The sequence below is a fragment of the Halichoerus grypus genome, chromosome 8 (assembly GCF_964656455.1).
Source record: "Halichoerus grypus chromosome 8, mHalGry1.hap1.1, whole genome shotgun sequence".
NCBI classification, from domain to species: domain Eukaryota; kingdom Metazoa; phylum Chordata; class Mammalia; order Carnivora; family Phocidae; genus Halichoerus; species Halichoerus grypus.
The window spans coordinates 47,716,408-47,738,631 of NC_135719.1; the positions used below are offsets into that span (position 1 = coordinate 47,716,408).

The 22,224-nt window shown below is 55.2% G+C and overlaps 1 protein-coding gene across 1 annotated transcript in view; it reads right to left on the reverse strand.

Moving 5' to 3' along the window:
- SMAD6 (SMAD family member 6) overlaps nucleotides 1-19,155 on the reverse strand; it is a 73,881-nt gene extending 54,726 nt beyond the window's left edge. The window contains exons 1-3 of the mRNA XM_036087081.2: nucleotides 17,246-19,155; nucleotides 9,647-9,703; nucleotides 5,811-5,888 (exon numbers count right to left, since the gene is read on the reverse strand). Of these exons, the coding sequence (XP_035942974.2) occupies nucleotides 5,811-5,888; nucleotides 9,647-9,703; nucleotides 17,246-18,059 (949 nt within the window). The 5' untranslated portion in view covers nucleotides 18,060-19,155. The remainder of the gene's footprint in view (nucleotides 1-5,810; nucleotides 5,889-9,646; nucleotides 9,704-17,245) is intronic.
- Between the last annotated feature and the right edge of the window lie 3,069 nt (nucleotides 19,156-22,224).

Sequence of the window (22,224 nt, forward strand, 5' to 3'; positions counted from 1 at the left end):
GAGGGCAAGGAGTCTGGGGCCATTTCTGAATTGGACATGGCAAGCTGCTGCTGACCCGGGAGCTCAGCGTCAGTCCCGGCCCACCACCTCCAGGCCGGAGCCTGACCTGGGGGGTAGGCAGAGCAAGTGTGGGCCACACCCAAAAGCCAGCTCTGAATCCGTGGGGACGGATCTGGGTTCAGGTCTAATTGTGCCAGGGTACCATCTGCCTCAAACCCCAGGTAAGACTTCCTTTCTGCTCTCTAAAACCGAGTGAAACCCTCTTTGCAGCTAAAACTCCCCCGCCCCCCGCCCTCCCTCCCGTGCTCCCTCCTAAACCACCCACTTGGCGTGCAGCACCCCAGACCTACAGGCCATGAGCACTGTCATGTGACAGCGATGTTATCCAGGCTCTGCCTGTCACCCAGGCTCTGTCTGTCACCCAGGTGTGATCAGTTTGTAAAAACTGAGCTGGACACTTACCTATACACTCTATATTATAATAAAAAGTTTTTAAAAATATTACCCAGGCCCTGGCCTCCCCTTGCCTCATCTCCCACCAACACCTGGTGCTTTGCTTCCTAACCCTTCTAAATTCCTTTCCTTTTTCAGCCTCAGGCTGTTTTCACACCTCCAGACCTTGGCACCTGCTATTTCTTCTACCTGGAACACATCGACCCACCCCCAAACCTTGTCTCTTTTGTAGGCTCCTATTTATCCCATAAAACCCAACTTGGATATCACCTCTTCCAGGAAGTCTTTCTGGGCTGCCTCCCTACCACACCAAGAGTCAATCACTAACCTCTTCTTCCTCTAGACTGTCTCTTCTACTACTTCTCATCATCACCGTGTCTTCACCTGTCTGTGAGTACCACGAGGATAGAGATCATGTAATTCGTGTTTCTGAGCTCCCAGCTGTAAGCAGAGCGGCTGCCACGCCGTCATGGCCACATCTACCATATGCCGTGTGCCAAGCCGTGGCTGATCTCACAGTGGTTAAGGGCCTGCCCCAAAGTCCCAAAGCCAGGAAAGGGCACGGCTGGGATTTGAACCCAGGGCCTAGTGGTGCACAGCCCGTGCTCTTCAGCCGATTTTGCTGAAGAGGCTCAGCACACGCTGACTGAACTGAACTGAGCACCTTGGAGAACAAGGAGCGCTAGGGTCTCTTAGACGGGAGTGTCTGAGGAGAGCATCTTGGGCCCTAGAAGGAGGAAGCAGCAGGAAACAGTACACCAGTGCTCCTCTCTCAGCTTCAGTAGGCGCTGACGATGAACACCAGACAGCACCAACCCCACAGGGTACCTGCTTAGAGAGCACAGAGATGAAAGGAGGCTGGTGTCTGGGCAGTGTGGACCCGCCAAGGCTGTGACCTGGCTCCACTTGCTTATGCCCGCTGTGCGGCCCTTGGCCACTCTCCTACCCTCTCTGAGCCTCTGTTCCCAAACTCTGTCCATCCACAGAATGCAGGAATCCTAAAGAATGGACTGTGCTCTCGAGAAGCTTACAGTCTGGCTGGTCGAGGAAAGACACCCACATGCAGCTGAGCTCCCAACCCCCCTACGTGAGCCTATGTAGCTCCCTGCCTTTACTGGACCTTTCCCTCTAAAAATGAGGGGCTCACCCTCACTGGCACAGCTCTAAAGAAACAGCATGCTCTGACGACTGAGAGACCAGCACGCACATCCAAGGTCAGCCAAAGGGACAGCTCAGTCCCTATGACTGGCAGCTTATACCACACCTTGCATACAGTGGGTGCTTAATAAAGCGCTCAGTTATCCAATAGGCACTAGAACAGGATACCAGAGGGGAGTCACTGGTTCCTGAAAGAGCCAGCCCAGTGCTGCACCCCCCAGCCCCATGGCATGGGAGTGAAGCAGGCCTGGCTTCTAAAGCAACACAGCACCTCAGGCTCTCATTTAATGGCCCAACGGTCACTCAGCACCCAGCACGGAGCCTGATCTGGCTGCTCCTCACCCAGGGCCTAATGCTCCTTGTGTGGTGCTCATTCTGTTCTAGCCTAGAGCAGCTGAACGCCAAGAGAACCCTGCCCTCCTCCCTCAACCCTCCTCAGAATGCCCATGCCTATGTGGCCCTTCGTCCCTCAATTCCTTGAATTATAGCATATTCTACCTTCACATTGCCAAGAAGGGTTGTCTCCCAGCCACTCACACCTTAGTATGAATTTAACTAGCTAACCTTATTGTCCTCCCCCAAACTAGACTGAAATCAAAGGAACAGGAGAAAGACAGAGGTATTGCCATGGGGTGGGGGGGAGGGCGGATAGCCTGAGGGGACTTTAGATAGTCAAGGGCAGCACCCCAGGCCCTGAGTTAGGCCAGGAATCCAGAGTGTCAAGCTTCTGAAGGCACCCCAAAAGGGCCTTCTAGGCTTTCAAGACTCTGGGTGTCAGTCTTTAGATCTAGTAGAAGCTCTGTGTTCTGCCCCTCACTGAGCAATCCTGCTGGAGTCATCTGTCCCCTCTGAGCTTCAGTCTTCTGTTTAGCAGGGATCATGCACCTAAGAGCTACTCAACAGATTAGATGAGTGTCCTGTCAACCATGCAGCAGAGTGCTGCAACCAGACCCTCTTCTGTCCTGCCGCCCATGTGTCCCTGCCTGCCCCAGCCATGACTGTGCCTCAAAATGCCCACCATCCCCCTAAAGTGGCCTCAACAACAGGACAGGAAAGTGAAGCAGAGACCTTGGAGCTGGATAAAAATAGGCAGACAGCGCAAGGCAACCGAGTGGGCTCTGTCCTGGGGCTGCAGACACTCTGCTCAAGAGAGGGGCCAGGCTCTCAGGAACAGGGGCCCCTCGGGACTCAGGGAGACAGAAGGGGCTGGGGAAGCTGGCCCGTGTGGGCTCGGGGTGGTCTGCACCACCCTGCCCAGTGGTGACAAGGATGAGCACTGAGCTCTATGCACCCCATGCCTGGTTCTTAAACAGGGCCAGGCTGTCCCCAGGCTCTTTTGATCACGCTCCCTTGCCCCCATCCCCCACCGGGGTGTGTCTCTGGGAGGGGGATGGGAACCCTAGCTGCGGAATGCCAGGCAGGACCCTCAGGGCAGGAGGGCTGGGCAGTCACACCGCTTAGGCTCCCAGCTGGAGCCTGCCACTTACAATTCAGGAATTTGGGCAGCTGGCCCAGCAGGGAGCCTCAGTTTCCCTATAAAATAGGGCGAATCACATCCGTCTCACTGGGTTGCCATAAGGAGTCAATGAGATGGAGAATGACCAGCTCTTAGCAAAGCGCTAAGTAGTGAGTGTCAATAAGGTCAACTGTTGTCAGTAGCAGCGGTTATTATCTGTCCTTGAACATCAAACACCCTGGCCAGGCCCAACACATTCTGCCCGTCAGCTTTCTGACCTCACCTCCCGCCCTGCCCTTGGGCAGGCCCCGCATTCCATCCTAGCCGGATGACTCCTGCCTTCATCCACTGAGACCTGTCACCCCTCTGGGCCTTCCCCTCACCCTGCAGCGCCTCCCTCCCTGAGCCTGTCCTCCAGGGTGACAGCTACCGCAGCCCCAAGCCTAGGAGCTCCCAGGAGGTGAGGGCAGTGCCAACCCACTGGTCCTCTGAATCCCACAGCACGAGTAAGCTGGAAAAGCTGACCAGCGAGCCCCCAGAACGGGAGGAGACGAGTGACGTTCCTGGAAGGTGCCTGGGTGACCACACGGGGAACGCTCCATTCACCTCCTGAGACAACCTCAAACTCCGACCAAAGCCCAGCAGACCCCATTTGATCCCCCCACCCCCACACCTGAAACCCCAAACTTTCTCCCCAGTTCCCTCAGCCCCTCAGAATTCCAAGCCACTGGACGCCAAATTTTCTCATGCAAACCATGCGGGCCTCGTCCACAGTAAAGAGCAGCAGGGATCTGCTCACTGGCCAGTACCACACAGTGCTCTAGAATGACTGGGTGGTAATCCCAGACGTGGGGCCCCAAAGGCCGCCAAATCTAACAGCCCCCAGGGTCTCTGGACATGCCCCTCCAGAAGGCGCTCTCTCCTGGTTCTTGTAGGTGCTCTGGGGTCTGCTCCCTTCTCACTGAGCCACACACCCAGCCAGCTCTGGGAGGACAGAGATCCAAAGAGACTGTATCTGCAAACAGACCCAGACCGTGGAACTCTAAAGCATCTCCGCAAATGGCAGTTTCCACCATGAACCGGGTGGGGGTGGAAGCAGAGAATGTGGAAAAATTACCCATCCATCTAGACGACCCATGCCAATGCAATCCACCTAAATTAAATACATTCTGAGGGCTGCCAGGGGCACAGAATCATGCATTCAGAAATACTGTTAAGCCTCCTGCTTCAAAATTATAGGCACAGAAGAAAAAGAATGGATTAAAATATTAACTTCTTGTGCGCATTTGGTAAGGTCTTTCAGGGAAAGGCATTATAACCAAGTAGGGCCAAAAGGCATAGAAGAAAACCCCAATCAGAGGGGCCACCAGAGACCAGAAGGCAAGGGGACCCACTATGGGACCCTGGGCAAGTCACTTCCTGCTCCAGCTTCTCGTTTTCCCATCTTTGAACCAGGCGTACCCGTTTGATCTCCCATGGTTGTGATGGAATACGGAATGAATGGGGAAGGGCTCGGACCTGGGAAATGGCCGGGCAGCCACGTGCAGCCAGCATCGTGTCCCCCTTAGAGTCATGGGAAGAGGATGGCAAGAATGACAGCCAGAACTTCACACGGGGGAATGGAAGCTTTGGAGGTACATTCAGCCCTTGCAGAAAAGGGGGACGGGACAGCAGTCAGGAGCACAGTGGCATGGTGGCGAATGACTCTGCCACTATGTGACCCGGGGCCAGTACTTTACTGCTGTTCTGAGACCATGCATGTACAGGGCCGGAGCAGCGGACATGGCCAGAAGGAAACACTCCATAAACAGCTATGGTCACTGCTGTCGCCATTACGCCCCAGGCGTGGGGCAGGGGAAGGACAGCTCGGATGCACACAGAGGCTCTCACCCGGGGAGCCAGCCATGCCCACTTGGGAAGCAGCACCAGCCTGAGTGGCTGTCACGCCACGCAGCACAGACCCAGGCCACAAGCCCCAGCTGTCTTCCTAGCACACCCATCCGCCATGCTCCCAAAGGGTCCCACAGACCTCCGCACCAGAGTCCCTCCTGGCCCCCGATGACCCCAGGTCACGGCCAACCTCTTGTTTCTTAAGGAAAGCTAGGTTTAGCTATTCTCAGGAATGGGAGGATCCCTGTGGCCAACTTTTCATTGCAGGGGCTTGGGGGACTCCAAACTGGGGTTCTCTCTGCTTCCTAGCCCAGCATCCACCGCTCAGGGAGAGACAGGGAAACCACCAGCCTTTGGCAAAATCCTCGCTTGCCAGACCCTCCCCCAAGCTCGTTCTACCCACTCGATTTCCCCCTCTTCTGACCTTCCACGTCTGTCCTTCCCCAGAGTGCGGAGAGGAGGAAAAAGCCACAAAGATAAATGTATACAAACACATGTGTTTTGGGGCCTCTCAGCAGCTGGGACAAGAGGCTCCCCTGCTAAACAGAGGGATGGAGGGTCATGCTGGGCTTTCACCAGTCCCACGAGAGACAAGGTGGAGACAACTGGTGAGCACATGGCCCAGCAGGCACTTTCCAAGTGACCAACTTTAGATCTCACTCGTACAGATCGTTCTTAACCCCAAGGACGCCGGCAACGAAGACAGTGAATCTTCCAATCCAAGAGGTGGGAGGAAATGGGCAAAGAAAAGGAGAGAGGAAATCAAAAAGGCCTCCATCAAGCTCCCCACCCCCACCTGTCCCCTTCTGTGAAGTTCAACACAACAGCACGGTGCAAGGACAGAAATGCCAACCTGAGAATTCACCCGGGGCGGTGATGAGGGAGTTGGTGGCCTCCATTTCAGTGTAAGACAATGTGGAATCAGATAGATCTACGGAGGAAAGAGAAAGACAACTTAGTCGGCGGTGGGGCGCTCCTCTCTTTTCTTCTCTCTCACGCATCTGTGTGTGTGTGTGTGTGCGTGTGCACGTGTGTGTGCACGCAAGTGCTTGCAAAGGGCACCGTGTCCCTCCCAGCTTTCTGATGCCACTCTGTAACCTCGTCCCATGATCACACGAGACCAAGCCAGCCAGCCCTGGAACTCCTCTGGAAAATGCTGACTCTTGCAGCCTTGGCACCTGAAAAAGTCTCAACTACTCTGACCACAGAAATAACCCAAGTTCAGGGGACTGAGCAAGTAGCAACTTGGAGCCTCCCTGGGTAAGGTTAAATTAAGCCCCTAAACAATTCATAGTTGCTGCGCTTAATTACCACCATTAAAATTCTTAAAGTTGTTCCTTCTTGCTTCCTTCCTTCCTTCCTTCCTTCCTCCCGCTGGAGCTGGGGAAGCTCTGTTTTAACAAGTTACCAGCCACCCTCACTCTGTCCCACTTGCACCCCTCTAATTAAGGGCTCAAGCATTTGCTCCCAGATTAACTTTTTTTCCCCTCTTCCCTCCTCCATTCCTTAATATCCAAACCTGCTCACAGGGCAACTTTCAATGCCTGGACTGTGTTTTTTTGTTTTGTTTTGTTTTGTTTTTTTAAGGCTTTTTTTTTTTTTTAAGTAATTTTAAGTACTTCATATGGTGCGCATTATTTGTTTTCCCCTGTCTTCAGTGCAGTGAGTGAGATGGGGAAAGGAAAATCTTTTGCACGTTTTCTCTGGAACACTGAGCTGCTACCCAGACAAGCCGATGCCTTTTTGGGCAGGCGGACTCGCAAAATTTTTCCTCTGCTCCCAGCCACGAGGTGTTGTCCGTGTGAAGGAGTCATAAGGCATGTTCTGTGAGGCTGACAGCTCATCACCTTCTTACCCAGCTCAACCCAGGTCTGGCTCAGCTGGTCCCACCTGGCTCAGGAGAGCCACTCCAAGCTGGGGATTCCTGGGACTAAAACCGTTAGCCAAGGCCCTGGCTAGCTAGAATTCCATTGGATCTGTAGGATTTTTTTTCCCCCTTTTACCACAAGGTTTGGGGAACGGGAAGATGAAACATTAACCAATTTGGGGTTTTTGTTTTGTTTTGTTTTGTTTGTTTCCCACTTGCCAGATGCTGACTGGGTGTTCTGGGTTTTATTTTTTTTTTGGTCTCATGTGATCACAGAGGCTTAGAAGTGAACTGACTTTTTGTTTATGAAAAAGCAACAATGCAAGGAAAAGAAAATAATACAAAAAATAGCTCGGACTATTTATCGGGGCACGAAAAAGTTATCTGCTGGTAAAACGTGCTAGGAGGGAAATAAGGACAGATGGAAAATCTCTTTAAAATAAAAAGACCCACAATGCCCAAGTGGGAACTTCTTAAGAGAGTTTTGCTTTTCATATCTATTGGTCCCGAAGTGTTTAGCTCCCTGAGTCTTGCTGCTACTTCTTGTCTGAAGTAACATCATCGCAGGCTGAACCTTATTTCTAAGGGAGCCGCTAGAGAGCCCACGTGGACAGCTTTGTGAGTGAGGGTCCCCAGAGTGGGAATGGTTTCCACCTTTCAAGGCTCTTGAGGCCCTATTGTGCATTCTTCCAAAGCCTCCCATTTACTGCTTCTAGTGACCCCTGACATCGGAAGCAGGGCAGTGGCTGGTGGAGAAAAGAACACTCCCCACCTTGATGACTGCCCAAGCCCCACGGAGGGACCCTGTCTGGAAGCCGGGGTCCGAGGTTTGAGTCCCACCTCTGCCACCAGTCATAAAAATCAGGGCTCACCAACTTTTTCTGCAAAGAGCCCTCATCATAAATAAAACTTTCAGCCTTGCGAGCCACAGGATCTCTGTGACAGCAACTCAACTGTGTCGCTAGAGTATAGAAGCAGCGAGAGACAATGTGGGAGTGGGGGAACACGGCCATGTTCCAGCAGGACTTTTTGTATGGATGCTAGACTTTGAATTTCATGTCATCTTCACGTGTCAGGAAATAGTACTCTTTTGATTTTTTTTTTTTAACCATCTAAAAAAGTGCAAACCAACCTTAGCTCACAAGCCATACAAAAACAGATGGTAGGCCATAGTTTGCAGACTCCTGAGCTGTGTGACCACCAGCGGGTGTCACTTCCTCTTTCTAGGCCTCAGTTGTCCCATTTGTAAAATAACCGAGACACCTGTTGATTTCCAAATGGTCACTCTGCAGGGCCAGGCACTGTCCTGATTTTTGCTGCTTTATCTCAGGCTGACCCGCAATTCCTCAGGGCAATGATCCCTGACATTCAAACAGAGGGGCTACATTTACTGAGAACATTTGGGTTGTTTGTTTTTTTTTTTTTTTTTCCTTCCTCTAATGGAACTAGGGATCTTCTAAGCGAATAGTGCAATTATGTTGACTCGGGAAATGCTGAGACAGGCCCATGAGGGAGGGATGGAGAACGGCCGAGTCGAATAGGGGGCTGCTTCGTGGGTTTCCGCCTCAGCCCTGCTGCTCATTAGCTGGGGGGCCCTCTTCGTCCCTCAGCCAGATCCCTCATCTGTGAAGTGACAGGGTCCCACCAGATGACCTCTTCGGTTCCCCGGAGAACTAAAAAAAGGTCCTCCATCCACGGGATGACCAGACGTGGGGAGAAACAATGAGGAAGTTGCCATCATTAAACCACTGACTCAAACACCGTCATGGGACAGCCTCTGTCCCCCTCGACCGAAGAGGTCAAACTCCTGAGTGGACCTGGGGGGCGCTTCTGACTCCACAGGGGGGCCTGGAAAGCAAACTGGCCTGGATGCCTGAGAGTCTGTGACACTTAGGAGTGACCTCCCAGACGATGCTGACACAGGCTACTGGGAAGAGGCCTTTACCAAAAACAAAACAAAACCCACTTCTTGTGGTCACTTGGTGGAATGTATTAGCATCACTGCCATGCTAGCTGCCTTCGAGAGCCTGAATCCCACGGGAACTGCCTGGGGAACAAACTTGCTCTCCTGGTACTGGTAAAGCCGAACTAACTGGCCCCACCCCTGGGATCCTCCACTGGAGGGTACAGCAGGGCCAGAGAACAAGCCATCGCCACTTTCAAAACCACATGCCTCTACTCCAGAATCTGAGCTGCTCGTCTAGCCCCAAGGTCTTCCAGAAAACCCGTTCTGCCTCCAAATGGGACCTGCCTAAAACGATGACCAGCTCCACTGAGCACACGGAGGGGACGGACCATGCCAGCGACTTCCTGCACCGACACACAAGCTGTCTCCACGGTCCAACTGTTGTTTCTGCCCAGGTGAACTTCTTGGCTTAACATGGGGAGAAGCACACCACTCCTCTCCACAGTGACTTCATGCTCTACCTATCTGTCATAGTGCTAATTACTACAAGCTAAAAGGAGAGCAACCGAGGGCTGGGGAAGGGAGAGAGGAAAAGGGAGAAACACCAACCCATCCCCAATGAGGTGCTTAAGCCAAAACCCATTCATCTCCCACAGGCCCATGTTTAAAGGTCACAGAGAGGTTAATGATGAGCGGAGGAATTTCGAGATGTAAATAGCCCGCTGCAGAGCCTGGGTCTGCTTTGGCCCAAGTGTAGGTGTGTTTGTAAAACTTCGCCCCAGCGCAAAGGCAGCCAGGCCTGCTTTTCGCCCCCTCCTTCCCTCCAGCCCTTCGGCACTGAGGCTGCCCCCTCCCCCCCCCCCCCCCCCCGCCCCCGGACCGAAAGGGAGCTGGGTGGGAAGGAGGACACACTTACCCAGTGGCTTGTACTCGTCGCGAGGAGACAGCCGAGAATAGGGGGGTGGTGGTGATTCTGGAAGACAGGAGACACAACACGTCACGGCTGGGGCAGGGGAGGTCACACCTGGGGGTTCGACCTGGCTTTTGATGATTGGTGTCCTCAAATAATAAGCCCAGCCCCCAGAAAACTCTTTCCCCACCACCTCTCTTTACCCAACAGGGAAGGTCACAGGCTTGGGCTACAGACCCAGACTCAAGCCCTCATCTGCCCCCTTTGGCTGTGTGACCTCAGGCAAGTTACTACTTCCCTTCTCTGAGCCTGTCTCCTCAGCTCTGAAATAGGGATAATAAGCATAAAGACCTGCCAGGTTTGCCAGGAGGGCAAACGAAGATAATATATGTAAAACAGCTCTTGGTACTCTGGAAAAGTACCTGTACAAACACTAACTGTTGTTACAACAAATGAAACATGGGTGCAGGGAGAGTCAGAGCTAGGACACCTGCCTGATAAAACACAGGATGCTCTGTTAAATTTCAAGTTTGGATATATGTGGCATAATTTCTAGTATATGTATGTCCCTCGCCCTGTTTGGGACGTATGTATACTAAAAGATTATGTGCTGTTTTTATCAGAAATTCAAATTCAGCTAGGCATTCTGTCCTTTTATTGGCTAAATTTGGCAACTCTAATCAGAACTGAGTGTGAGAGACACAGAAGCTCCTTTCCAAATAAGCTGCATTATAACTGACATTCTTCGGGGGCAGGGAGGAGAGGGCAAGACTGGCTAGAGCCCAGGAAGGCAACCCAGCTTCCCAGATGGGAGACCTTAAGCCAGTCACTTCCAGCTAGCTCTCAGCCTCAGTCTCCCCCTTTGTAAAGAGAAGGGGTGCACCCCAAGCTCTCCATGGCCTCCCGGCTCAGACCCTCTGTGATTCCTTATTGTCTATGGTATTTTTCTTTTGGTTTCCTTTCATTTGCCTAAAATACTCCTCCTTAAAAACATGTATTTTGTCTTCAGAAGAATTCCTTAGCCTCTTGCTTTAGGGGAAGTAACAATTTGCTAAACTAAGTAACAATTTGCATGAATGAAATGACCCTTCATTTTCCCTAAATGAAACTAAACACCATCAAATCGCAAAAGAAAACAAACCCTCAGTGGTAGTAAAGCGGTAATAACTATTATTAGGCAGGTATCAGTAATGACACAAGGGGTAATAAGTGTTTTTCGCAATTATAATAAGGCACAATTCGTTGTAGGAGCGTTTGTTTTCTTCTGCACACGCAGTGCAGCTTCACTTCTTCCCCACCCAGCTTCTCCAGCCTGAAATTACTTCAACAAAGTCAAGGCTCTGAGGTCTAGAAACAGGGAATCTTTTGTGGACAGGCGTTTGGGAGAAGGAAAAGTGAATCATGGAAGAGCCACTGGGAGAGAAGCAAACATTTGCTGAATGCCTGTGTCTTTCTCCACACCGGGCATTTTCAACTTCATTTATTGTAAGTAATTGCATTCTTTTGGATCTTAGGTACAGTGTGATTAATCACGCTTCTGGGCACTTCTTATTTCGTCCTTTCTCAAAAATAAATAAGGTGGCCATTCTCATTCCCATTTTACAGATGAGAAGACTGACTTACCCAGTTTCCCCCCAAGCCAATCATGGTGGAACTGGAATCGGGGCCCAGGCCCTGACTCTGCTCTACATCCCAAGGACACAGGCAACAAGAGGCACCCCATATTACACCCCTTCACCCCAGTCATCAGTCCATCACGTGCACAGAAAGTGCTCGGTCAACGTGTGCGGACAAAGACGATGGTGACCAGGATAATGGAGAGGTGGGGGCCTCTGCAGACAAAGGTGTGGAGAACGAAGACCTAGAGGCTGAAAGGAGTGACCCAAAGGAGCCCCCCAACAAGACTCCAGGAAGGGAACTATTTGCCTTCAGTAGGAGCCACTTGGCCCACTGGTCCTCAGGGTCTTGGAGGGGCGAGAGACCAGACCTGAGTGAAGACCGGCCTCTCAGGACAGGAGGCAAAATGCAAGTGGGGCTACAGCTCCACAGGGAAAGAGAACTGAGGGAGAACTCCCACTGTACAGCGAGCACGGAGGCCTGGCCGGGGGAGGTGACTCCCCCAGGGCCACACAGTAAACTGGTGGGAGAACCAGAGCCACAGCCAGAAGCCAGGTCTCCTGATCCCCGGCCTCATGCCCTGTCCACTCCCCCACTTGCTTATCGGAAGGCCTGTAATTCCTGTGTTAGGGTTCCTTCTGCAAAAATCTGATTGGCTGAGGCTCAGGCCACACATGGTGGGGCGCTCTGGACAACTGGCCTCCCAGATCTGTCCCCCAAAAGTGAAACTTGGCAGCAATGGGCAATGGTGGCTGGAGTCAAGCCACTGTCACCAACCCCAGCATTTCTCCCAGGGGCTGTTTATCTGGGACCCAAAATGTGGAGGGGAAGAAGGGCTATCGAAGTCCCCTCTTAAAGGAGCCGCCCGAGACTCCCACCACCCACGGCCACTCCTGGGCTGGGTGTGTCCTAATGTGAATGAGGCAGAAAGCAGATCTATAAATTTGAAACGTCCCTCACACCAGCCTGTGAGGAACTGCAAAGCTTTTAGGAGGGACTTGACCAGGCCCCCATTTGCTCCAGCAAAATGGTTCGCACAGAACTGCTGAACAACTTTAGAGGCTGGAAGCTGAATGCTAAATTCCATCCTGGGCAAGTTAAAAAGTATGAAGGCTTATGGACTCCACCCCAAGACACAGGGATTTATAATGTCACATGTTCACCCAGCTCAACTGCTCCTTTTAACTGGTTCGGGCACCTGGGGTCCAGCCAGGTAAAGGACCTGTCCAAGGCCGCACAGAAAGGCAGGAGATGTTATTTTACTTCTGCAAAACAAAGCGGAAGGCCAGGTGGGGACCAATACCGAGTTACCTTTTTTTTCAAACAATTGAGTTCTCATTCACATACCCTAAGGTTCACTCTTTTAAAGTGTGTAATTCAGTGGTTTTTAGTATATTGAGAGTTGTGAGACCAACACCACCACGTAATTACTGGACATTTTCCTCACCCCAAAGAAGCCCTGTCCCATTAGCAGTCAGTCCCTATTCCCTCAACCCCCAAACCCTAGACAACCACAAATCTACTTTCGGTCCCTATGGATCTGCTTATTCTGGACATTTCACACTAATAGGTTCACATAGTATGTGGCCCTTTGTGTCTGGCTTCTTTACCTCGGCGTATGCTTTCAAGGCTCGCCCGAGCTGCAGCATCCACGAACTCTTTTATGGCTGAATGATATTCTGTTGTATGGCTGGTTAGCCATTCCTCAGCTAATGGACATTTAGACTTTCTCCATTTTTTGACTACTAGGAATAATAATAATGCTGCTATGACCAGTCCTGGGTGACCTTTAACTGGCACCGCCACTTCACTCCCAACACTTCCCGGCCCCATGGATCTGGGTGAGGGGAGCCCCAGGTCACTAACTCAGGTGGGCAAGGCGGGTACTCAGGTGGGAGACAAAAGGTCAGAAGAGTAAGTGTGGGCTGCCTCCAGGCCCTCTATCCAGTCCCCTTTTAGGAGCTACCTCAGCACTTACAGAAGTTGTATTGATTTTTCAGTAGTAACTTAGATGCTCTAAACTTGAAGGGGAGAGCTCCTAGAACCCTGTGGGCCCCTCTAAAAGAAATGGACATGAGAGAGAGAGAGAGAGAGACATCAGACACTCCAGCCTCAGGCATCAACTTCAGGAATCTCCTCCAACTTCCTTCAGAAGTAAGCAGTCAGCCAGGGGCCGAGCGTACCAGAAGGTTAGTGCTCAGCTCAGCTCAGCCCAGACGTGCCTCTGGTTAGCCCCCAGGGGGTACTTAGCCTTTTGGGATCTAGACCATAATTCTAAAGCCAGGAGAGTTCTCTGCCTCTCCCAGCGCCTGGTAATGTTTCAGTTTGGGACAATGCCTTCCACCCCCTTCTCTGCAGCCCAGCATCTCCCTTAGGAAAGGATCCACATGCATCCCTGGGCCTCCCAGTCGCCACCCTCCCAGGGGTGGCTGTGAGGGGGGGGGAGGGGGCCTCCCAAGCAACCGTCCCCTCCACCCCCAGAACCTGAAGGCTCAACCCCCAAGCCCGGGTTGGGAGCCTCAGAAAAGGAGCTCCTGGCGCTTTAAGGCCGGCAGAGCCTAATTGCCCAGATTCCCCCGGCAGCCAGATAAACAGCGCAGCCGGCTGGCGCCAGCAAGAGGCAAACTGCACATTATCACCCCTTCCTCACCTCCAAGGAGGAGCTCCGAGGAGCAGGGCGGGCAGGCCGAGGGGCCGCCAGAGGGGCGGGGCAGGGGCTTGGAAGCCCAACTTGAAATTGATCTCATTTCAAAGGGATAATGCCAGGCCAAATAAAAGGAAAACTTTTTAGCCCATTCTAATTCCTATAGTCCTGGCCTGGGAACCCTGTGTTTTCCTAGGCGGCCTCCTCCAGTCGTTTAGAAGTTCGCTCTCGCTCTGTCTCTTTCCCTGGCGCAATTTGGATAATAGTAATTTACTGAATATAATTACAGAAAAAAAAAAAAGTGGTGGAGCAAAGAGCAGGAGATTTATTCCAAAGTTAATGGATACTTTCAGGAGAAAGGAGCTGTATAAACACAGGTTAGAACTGTGATTAAAGTATTTCTCCACATTTCCGTCCACATAGGCACCGAGCTCAGCGAACTGGCTTTTCCCGGGACAGAAAGACACACAAGAGGGAAGGGGAGCCGGGGCCTGACTCCCACGGGGACAGAGGTGCTGGACAGAGCCAGGCATAGAGGGAGGACCCCCACTCTCTGAGACAAGCATGGGGGAGAGAGCAGGGCAGGGGAGGCAGGCCTGGGTCCCCTGGAATCTGCCCATCAGACCCCAGGGATTCTGTCCATCGCCTCACTTTACACGTGGGAAAAGAGGCCCAAAGAGGGGAACTGGCCCCAGTGTCCCAAAGCAAGCTGATGGATGGGAGCAGGGTTCGCTCTGAGCAGCAGGGATCAGCACTGCCCAGAAAGGGGCCTCCTGGCCACCTGGGCTCCCTGTGGGGGTCCGGTGGGCACTGGGGTGACTGGTGGGGTGCCCCTCAGTTGGCCTGCTGGGTATTCGGGTGTACTCTCCAGCTACGTGCCTGCTCTCCCTGAGTGTGTCTGTCCATCCGTCTGTCTGCCTGCCTGCCCGCCCCACTGCCCCAGCCCTCTTCCCCCAGAGCCCTGGAAGGAGCAGTCTCCTTATCAGGATGCGCACGGCTGAGCTCCAGCTATGCACCCGCCCAGCTCCAGGAGCCAGGCTGGCGGCCAGGCAGCAGGGGTGGGGTGGGCAGCAAAGGGCTCCCCAGTTCTCAGTCCCAGTGGCCCAAGCCATCAGGCAGGGGATGAAGCAAGAGGGTCAACCTGGCGCCTACTGAAAACTCTTCCCAGACCATCAGTCCTCCCAACTGCCCCGAGGGTGGCCTGAATGGTGGGAGGCGGGAGGGCTTGCAAAGAGGAACAGAACAGACACAGCCCCTGCAACAGTGCCTCCTTTTGGGATGAGGGAGGGAGTCAAGTACCAATGCTCAGTCTAGAATTAGATGTGGAGAATATTCCTAGAGCCACCCACTCACCCAGTAGGGAGACTGTGAGGAGAGGTTACTCATCCAAGGTCAAGCTTACTAGAGACCCTGGGACCAGGGCTTTGGGATGAACTGTCCCACTGCAGCTGTACCCCCACAAGTCGGCCAAACTCGAACCACCACCTAAGTTGACTTCTAATCCAGGGAGGGAGGGGTGTGCATCCCTTCTGGCTCACACACCTGAGCCTGCCTGGCACCTTGACTCTCAGCTGGCCCTCTCCTCCTCCTCTTCTCTGCCCACCTCCCCGACCCATCTCCAGATAGAATTATGGAGCTCCTGGAGGGGATCCTGTTACCTACACATCCCATAGCGCTCTGATAGTTCAGACCCAATGACCTGGCCCTTCTTCCCCCGTCTCTGCCCCATCTCCCCGGGGAAGATTATGTTTCTTAAGGGCATGGATCCTACTCCTATTTCTACTCTCCCTGCTATAGCACCCAGCGCCATGCCTGGCACAGAGTAAGTGCTCAACAAATATCTGTGGGCAGACTGACCTGGTAAGAGAGAAAGTAGTTGCCAAGACCTGCTAAAAGCACAGAGCGGGCCCCACCAATTATCTCCCACGCAACAAAAATGACTGGGGACAGGGCAACCACAAACAGGGCCCCCCTCTCCAGAGTTAGGGAGGAGACAGGGTGGCAGAGAGGAGGAAGCCACTTCCAGGAGAAGCTGTCTGGAAGAGGAACAAGGGGCACACAAAGCGTACCATGGGCCACAGGTCCGGAACTGCCAAAAGCCCTTGAGTCATGCCTGGAGTGACCATGTGGGGACCAGGGCAGCCAGATCAATGCTGCTTCTCCCCCACCCCCACCCCATTAGTGCTCTCTCTTCAGGAACAGTGGAGACACCTGCCTTTCCCCTCCAGCCACTACCTTACGTGTGAATAAGACATCTGGGACAAATCCTGGGCCCACCGTCCCCTTCCACACTGGGAGTCCAGAGATCTGTGATCTGACCCTCTATGTGCTCCCAGGCTAGATGCTGACTCTCCAGAGGGGACAGAGACTGGAGGAGTTCAGAGCCCTCCCAGGCCCAACAGCCTTTAATCTTCCAGCAGTCCCAGCCCCACAGGACCCCCAATGCCACCTGATGCATACACCCCTAAGATGCTATGGGCTGAAATGTGTGAGCCCTGCAGTGCAGAGGTCAGAGCAGGGGAACTGCAAGCTTCTGGCCTGCCAGAAGCCTCCACCTGTCCTCACCTCTGCTCCAGAACCCAGGGCCTGCTCAGGTAAGCAGGGCTGGGGGTAGGGTGTGTGCGGGAAATCCCAGGAAGAGAACAAAGAAGGGAGGCAGTTCGCAGAGGTAAGTAAAATTAATATCTGGCTTCCTCGCCTCCTCCACCTCTAGACCCTCAACTCTAGAAAAACTGGACACAGAACTGACAATGATGAGGACGGCGGGGGCCCTGATATTTGACACCCAAGGGATGCCGGGAGCAATCAGGGCAAGAAGGTGGTCTCCACTTTGAGAGAGCTTTGCTCCAAACTATACAAAGGAACCAGTGTGACAATTTATGAACACTTTTGTCTCTAGACATGAATTGTCTACGCCCAATTTCACAACTTCTATCTACCTGGATATAGGAAAGTACAGCATAGGGATAAGCATATGTACACAAATGCTACAGGCCTGGGCACAGACTGGGGGGGAAAGGGGGGGGCTGGACGACACTCGTGTTCGCCTTCTCCTAGGCCTGCCCTCCTCTTTCACCGTCTATGAAGTTGCAGCCTACATTGGTCCCTGAAGCTGCAGAGAAAACTCGAATGCATACCCTTGCAAGTTTGCCCGAGTCTTAAGAAGAAGGTGCCATTGGACACGTGTGCCCCGATACCCACTTCCCGGGCTGTCCTGCCTCCAGGGGCACCGGCGGGTGCAGCCGCAGATCCGCCCGCCCGCCCGCCCGCGGTGTCCCGGACCGAAAGGCCTCGGAACGGGGCGGGGAGGGGAAGCCCCAGCCCCCGCCGGCGCGCGCGCTCACCTGGCCCGCAGAGCCGGCTGAAGTGGTAGGGGTTGCAGCACACGGTGGGACCGTCGGCGGCGGCGGCGAAGCTGTGGCAGCCGCACAGGGGCTTCAGCTCCACGGCGTGCTGCAGGTCGGGCCAGCGGAAGAGGCGGCCGAGCAGCAGCTGCGGCGGCGCGGGCTGGCCGCCCAGGCGGAGGTCGGCGCGCGGCACCAGCACGCAGCCGCCCGGCACGCCGCCGCGGGACTCCACCGCCTCCAGCAGCGTGTCCAGCGAGCGCTCCTTGAGCCGCTTCAGCAGCGAGTACGTGACCGTCTTGAGTTCCTGCTCGAGCAGCAGCAGCCGCGAGCGGGCTTCGCGACTCCGCCCGCCGCCCGCCGCCTCCAGGACCGCCCCGGCCAGGGGGTCGCCGGCGTCCCGCGGCGCGCCCGCGGCGTCCCGCTCCGAGAAGAGACAGCAAGTCACCGTCTCGCAGTCACTTTCGGGCAGCCAGCCCGGGCCTCCCGGCCCCGCCACGTCCAGCGGGGAGCCCCCGGCGCCGGCCCCCGGCTCCGACATGGGCCTCGGGGGGCCCCCTGCGCGCCGGCGCCTCCCCGCGCCCTGGGCGCCTCGCTGTCCCACCGCGTCCCGGGGCCGCCGCGGGGCTACCGGGCGGACTTCGGAGCGGCCGCAGCCTCCGCCTTCTCGTGCCCGCGGGGCCGGCTCAGCTCGGCTGCCCAAGCTCCCATCCTCGTCCTCGACGCCGCCGCCGCCGCCGCCTTCCTCCCGGTCGGGGACCACACGACTTCGCCAAAGTCGCCGCACCAGCCCCGAGCGTTTGGACCTGAACATACGATATCCTTTGGCGCCGGGGGTGGGAGGGAGGCGGTCTCCGGTTACCGGGGGTCCGTTCCCTCAGCGAGGCGCCGGCTGCGCGGGCCGCAGCCCCACATGAAGCTCCGCCGCCGGGCGCCGTGCAGATCGCGCACAGCCTGTCGTCGAAGGGGCGCCGCAGGGCTGCAACATGAGGGAGCTCGCCGGGCCGGGACGGCGGGGAACACGCGCGCGCCGAGCCGCAGTCCGCGCGGGGCCAGCGGCTACATGGACCCCGGCGGCCCGGCTACTCAGCAACTCCAGCCCCGGCGCTGGAGGGGGACTGCAGGCGGCGCCCCGCCAGAAAGACCCCGCATGGGCCGGCGAGCCTTCAAAAGTTGCGCGGCTGGTCCATGAGCACAAAGCGCTCGCGCCGAACCCCCCAGGTGTCGGGGCAGCCCTGCTTTTTAAAACCCAAGCGCTTAACTACATGGGCTTTTCCTGCAGGATCCGAAAGGCAGGCTTGTTGATACCCTCAGCTTCCTCCTTACTCCCTGCAAACAGAAAAGGGAAAAAAAAAAAAAAAAAGGAAAGAAAGAAAAAGAAACCCCAAACAAAACCAAAATCCTGGAATTGCATGCACGAAAAGCCAACTCCGTCTCAGGTCCCAGGCGCTAGATGCACTTGGAGCAAGTTTCTCCTGAACGCGGGTGTCAACACATGAGTGGAAACTGTAAAAATCCCAAAGAGCTGTTGGGAATCCTTAATTAAAAATGCAATCCACCGAGGCAGAGGTCGCTGCCCGCCCCACGCTGCGCTCGGACGCCCGGGGCGCCGCGGCTGCAGAGGTCGTCCCCCTCCCCCCTCCACAAAAAGTGCCTCCCGGTGGCCCCGCGGTCCCTGCGAGGTCTGGCGAGGCAGCGCCCGGCGGCTCTTTCTCTCGGCTCGGCTCCCTCGCTCGCTCCCCCGCTCGGCTCTCTCTCTTTTTTGTTCTCCTCAAACGCACACTGAGGGCCCCCGGAGGAGCGCCGCGGAGTCATTGGCTGCCTCCCATCATATGCCAGTCTAGACACTTTGGCGGCTCCGCGGCGCTGATTGTTGCGCAAACAAGGTTTCAAGTTTCTTAACTCTTAAAGGAGAACACGTCCCATTGCAGGGCCCGAGGCTCCGAGGGGCCGGCTCCCGGGGCGGGCCGAGCCCGGGCTCCCGCCCCACGCTCGCCCCGGCACCCCCGCCCCGAGCCTGACAGCGCCCACGGCCCGCTTTCTGGCCCGCGTTGCGCCGCGGGCACAGATACGAGCGAGCACACGCCCGCGCACGCGCGCACACACACACACACACACACACACGCGCGCGCGAGTTACACAAACCACGGGTGAGCGGCGCGAGGGCTCGGTAGACCCACTGAGACTTGGATGCAAACGGGCGCTTTGCCTCTCCCTGGCTTGTGCACAAACTTGCAAACACACATTGCACTTTAGAGTTGGTCCAAACCCCCATCCCAGGGAAGGCTCATAAAAATGGGTGTGCGTGTGTGCCTTCCCGGCTTGAGTCCCTTGGGAGCAGGGGGAGGCTCATTTGTTGGGGTAGCAGGATCTTCCGTGATGGCACCAGGCCTCCACACCCCCTGCGCAGTCAGGGGTCGCTCTGCTGGGCCAAATGGGGTACGTGGGACGCTTGGCGCACGGGGGCTCCAGGCTTGCCGGAGGTAGGGAGTTGCAGGGGGTGGGGTAAAGGCGGGGAGTGTCTCCTCTCCGACTCTTCACGGTCGCCACGGCCCTCCCTCGGAGCTAGGCGGACCGCCAGCCGTCCCGGGCCCCCTCGAGGCCGGGTGCTTCCTCCTCCCCTTCCCCCAACTGATTCTTTGCACCACCGAGAGGGATGTGGGTAGGGGTCGTGCTTTCCCCCGCTACGTTTCCCCAAGGATATGGGGGTGGGTTGGGGGCAGGGTCCCGCCCGAGCGGGCCCGGGGCTGGCTGGAGGGGCGCGGCTGCAGCAGCGGGCCGCCCGGCGCAGGAAGGGTTAAGGCCGCTCCTGCCCCTGGAGCCGGCGCGGCGGGGTACCTCCTCGGGCGCGCTCGCTCGTCCGAGGGTGGCAAAAGTTCAAGCTTGTAAAGTCAGGATTGGTCCCGCGCGGAGGGAAAAAAGGCCTGGTCCCCCCCTCCCCCCCCGGGCGCGGCGCCGATTGGTCCGGCCGTGGGGCGGGCACCGCCCTCTCCCCGGCTCGCGGCGGCCCCGCCCCCGACACGACGCCCCGCCCCTTTCCGGGCAGGAGCCCTGCCCCGCACTGAATGAAAGAAATTCCGCTACTCTCATTGGCCCGGGGCTGGGCGCCATTCCCCCGCGGGGGCCGCGGGGGCGCTGGCGCGCGGGTCTCCCCCGGGGGTGCCCACGTGCGGGGCTGGCCCTTTGAGTGTACGGCCCTGAGAGTACCCCCGGGCCCCGAGTCTGCGTGAGCGCTGGGGGAAGGGCGGTATATTCTGGAAGGACTCAAAACCATTTGCTGAGCTTTTACCTGGAGCCAGGTACTGTTCGCGCTGCGCTCTCCGGGAGAAGTGGTTGTTCTCTCGAAAGGAGCTTCCTCACCCCCATCCCCTGCTGCTTTGGCCAGATCAAAATAGCTGCCACCTTCTTGTTTGAAAAATGGGGATGACGATGCCTGCCCTGCGTTCTTCACCGGACCGTGAAGATCCTAGGAGATAGTGCATTTTAGGCGCACAAATCCAAGTGAACAGCAAGATGAATTTTCGCGGGTGAATACAACATTTGTGTAACCAACACCCAGAAGCCCCTCTCGTGGTCCCTTTCAGTCATTTCTCGCCCCCGGGGCGGGGGAATACAAAGAGAAACTCAATGCAATGTATTTTCTTTTATCAGGGTAGTTGCTGGTCTGGCTGTGGATTGCAGTAAGGACTCCTACTACGGGCAAGACAATGTTTCAGGCATCATAAGGATTCAGTCATTGAATTCCCGCAACAACCTTGATAGGTTCTATTACTATTTCCATTTTACAGCTGAGGAAACCGAGGCGCAGGAACTTGCCATTTAATTTGCCACTGACATGAAGATAGTGTTGAGAGTGCATAAACCAGTATGTATGCTCACCCTCAACAGCTAGAGAGTGGTGTGTGGGTCTGTGTTGCCAGAGAACACCCTTCCAGGGCAGTGACTTTCAAAATGTGATGCATTGGACCTGCTGAATCAAAATATGATGGGGTGAGGCCCCAAAGGCCACTTTACACTTTGGGGGGAGATATGGTTGTTACCACTATTTTACAGATAAGGACACTGAGGCACAGAGGCTTTAACGTGCACAAGCTTTTAGATAGTTGCAGAGGGGAGATTTGAACCCAACCAACTGGGGGGGGCTGGTTTGCAGGTATGTGGGAAGCAATGGTAATGGGGCAGCAGGCTGGAAATGGGTTACCTTCCTAGGGAGGGCTACCTTCTTCTCTGGGCAGTAACTCAAAGTTTGGTTTCTGCTCTTGCTCATGCAGAGCTGTGACATTAGAGGTGGGGTGCCATTAGGTGCCTGCTGGATGCCATATGAGGAGCACTGAAACCAGAGTCTGATGTTCCTGAGTTCAGTACTGACCTTCCTTAAACCTCCCTTGGCTTTATGAGCCTCTGGGTCTTCGTCTGTAAAATGGGAATAGAAATCATGTTTGAGGCTGTTACCAAAATTAAACGACATGAGGACCCAGAGTCATCCCTCATTACAGGAAGATGCCTCTTAGTGGAGATAGTATCAGGAAGGGAAGGGCCGTGACAGCTCCATTGTCCTTGGATTCCCAGGGCCCATCCGGCCTAGCACCCGCCTGCACTGCCACCACTAGAGGGTGTGTGAGAGGCCGGCAGGGCAAGGCCTATGAGCTAAGGCCTAAGGGCACCCTCCTAGATGGCCCTGTGCAAAACAAGCTCCAGTTACCTGGGGATGTAGGAGAGGAGGAAAGTGGGGTCCCAGCTGCTGCTCCTCAGGTCTCTGCAGCCACATTTCTCACAAAGCAACTCACAAAGAATGAATCCTAACCCCTCAGCATCAAATCTGACCCCCCCACCGTTATTCCAGTATTTTCCCAAAACACCCTGTGCTTTCTCTTTACAATGCTTCTCACCATTCATAACCACACAATTCCATGTCCATTCTCCTCTGCTTCTGGAATGTAAGCCCCACGTGGGGAAAGATGGTGACGCTATGAGGCACC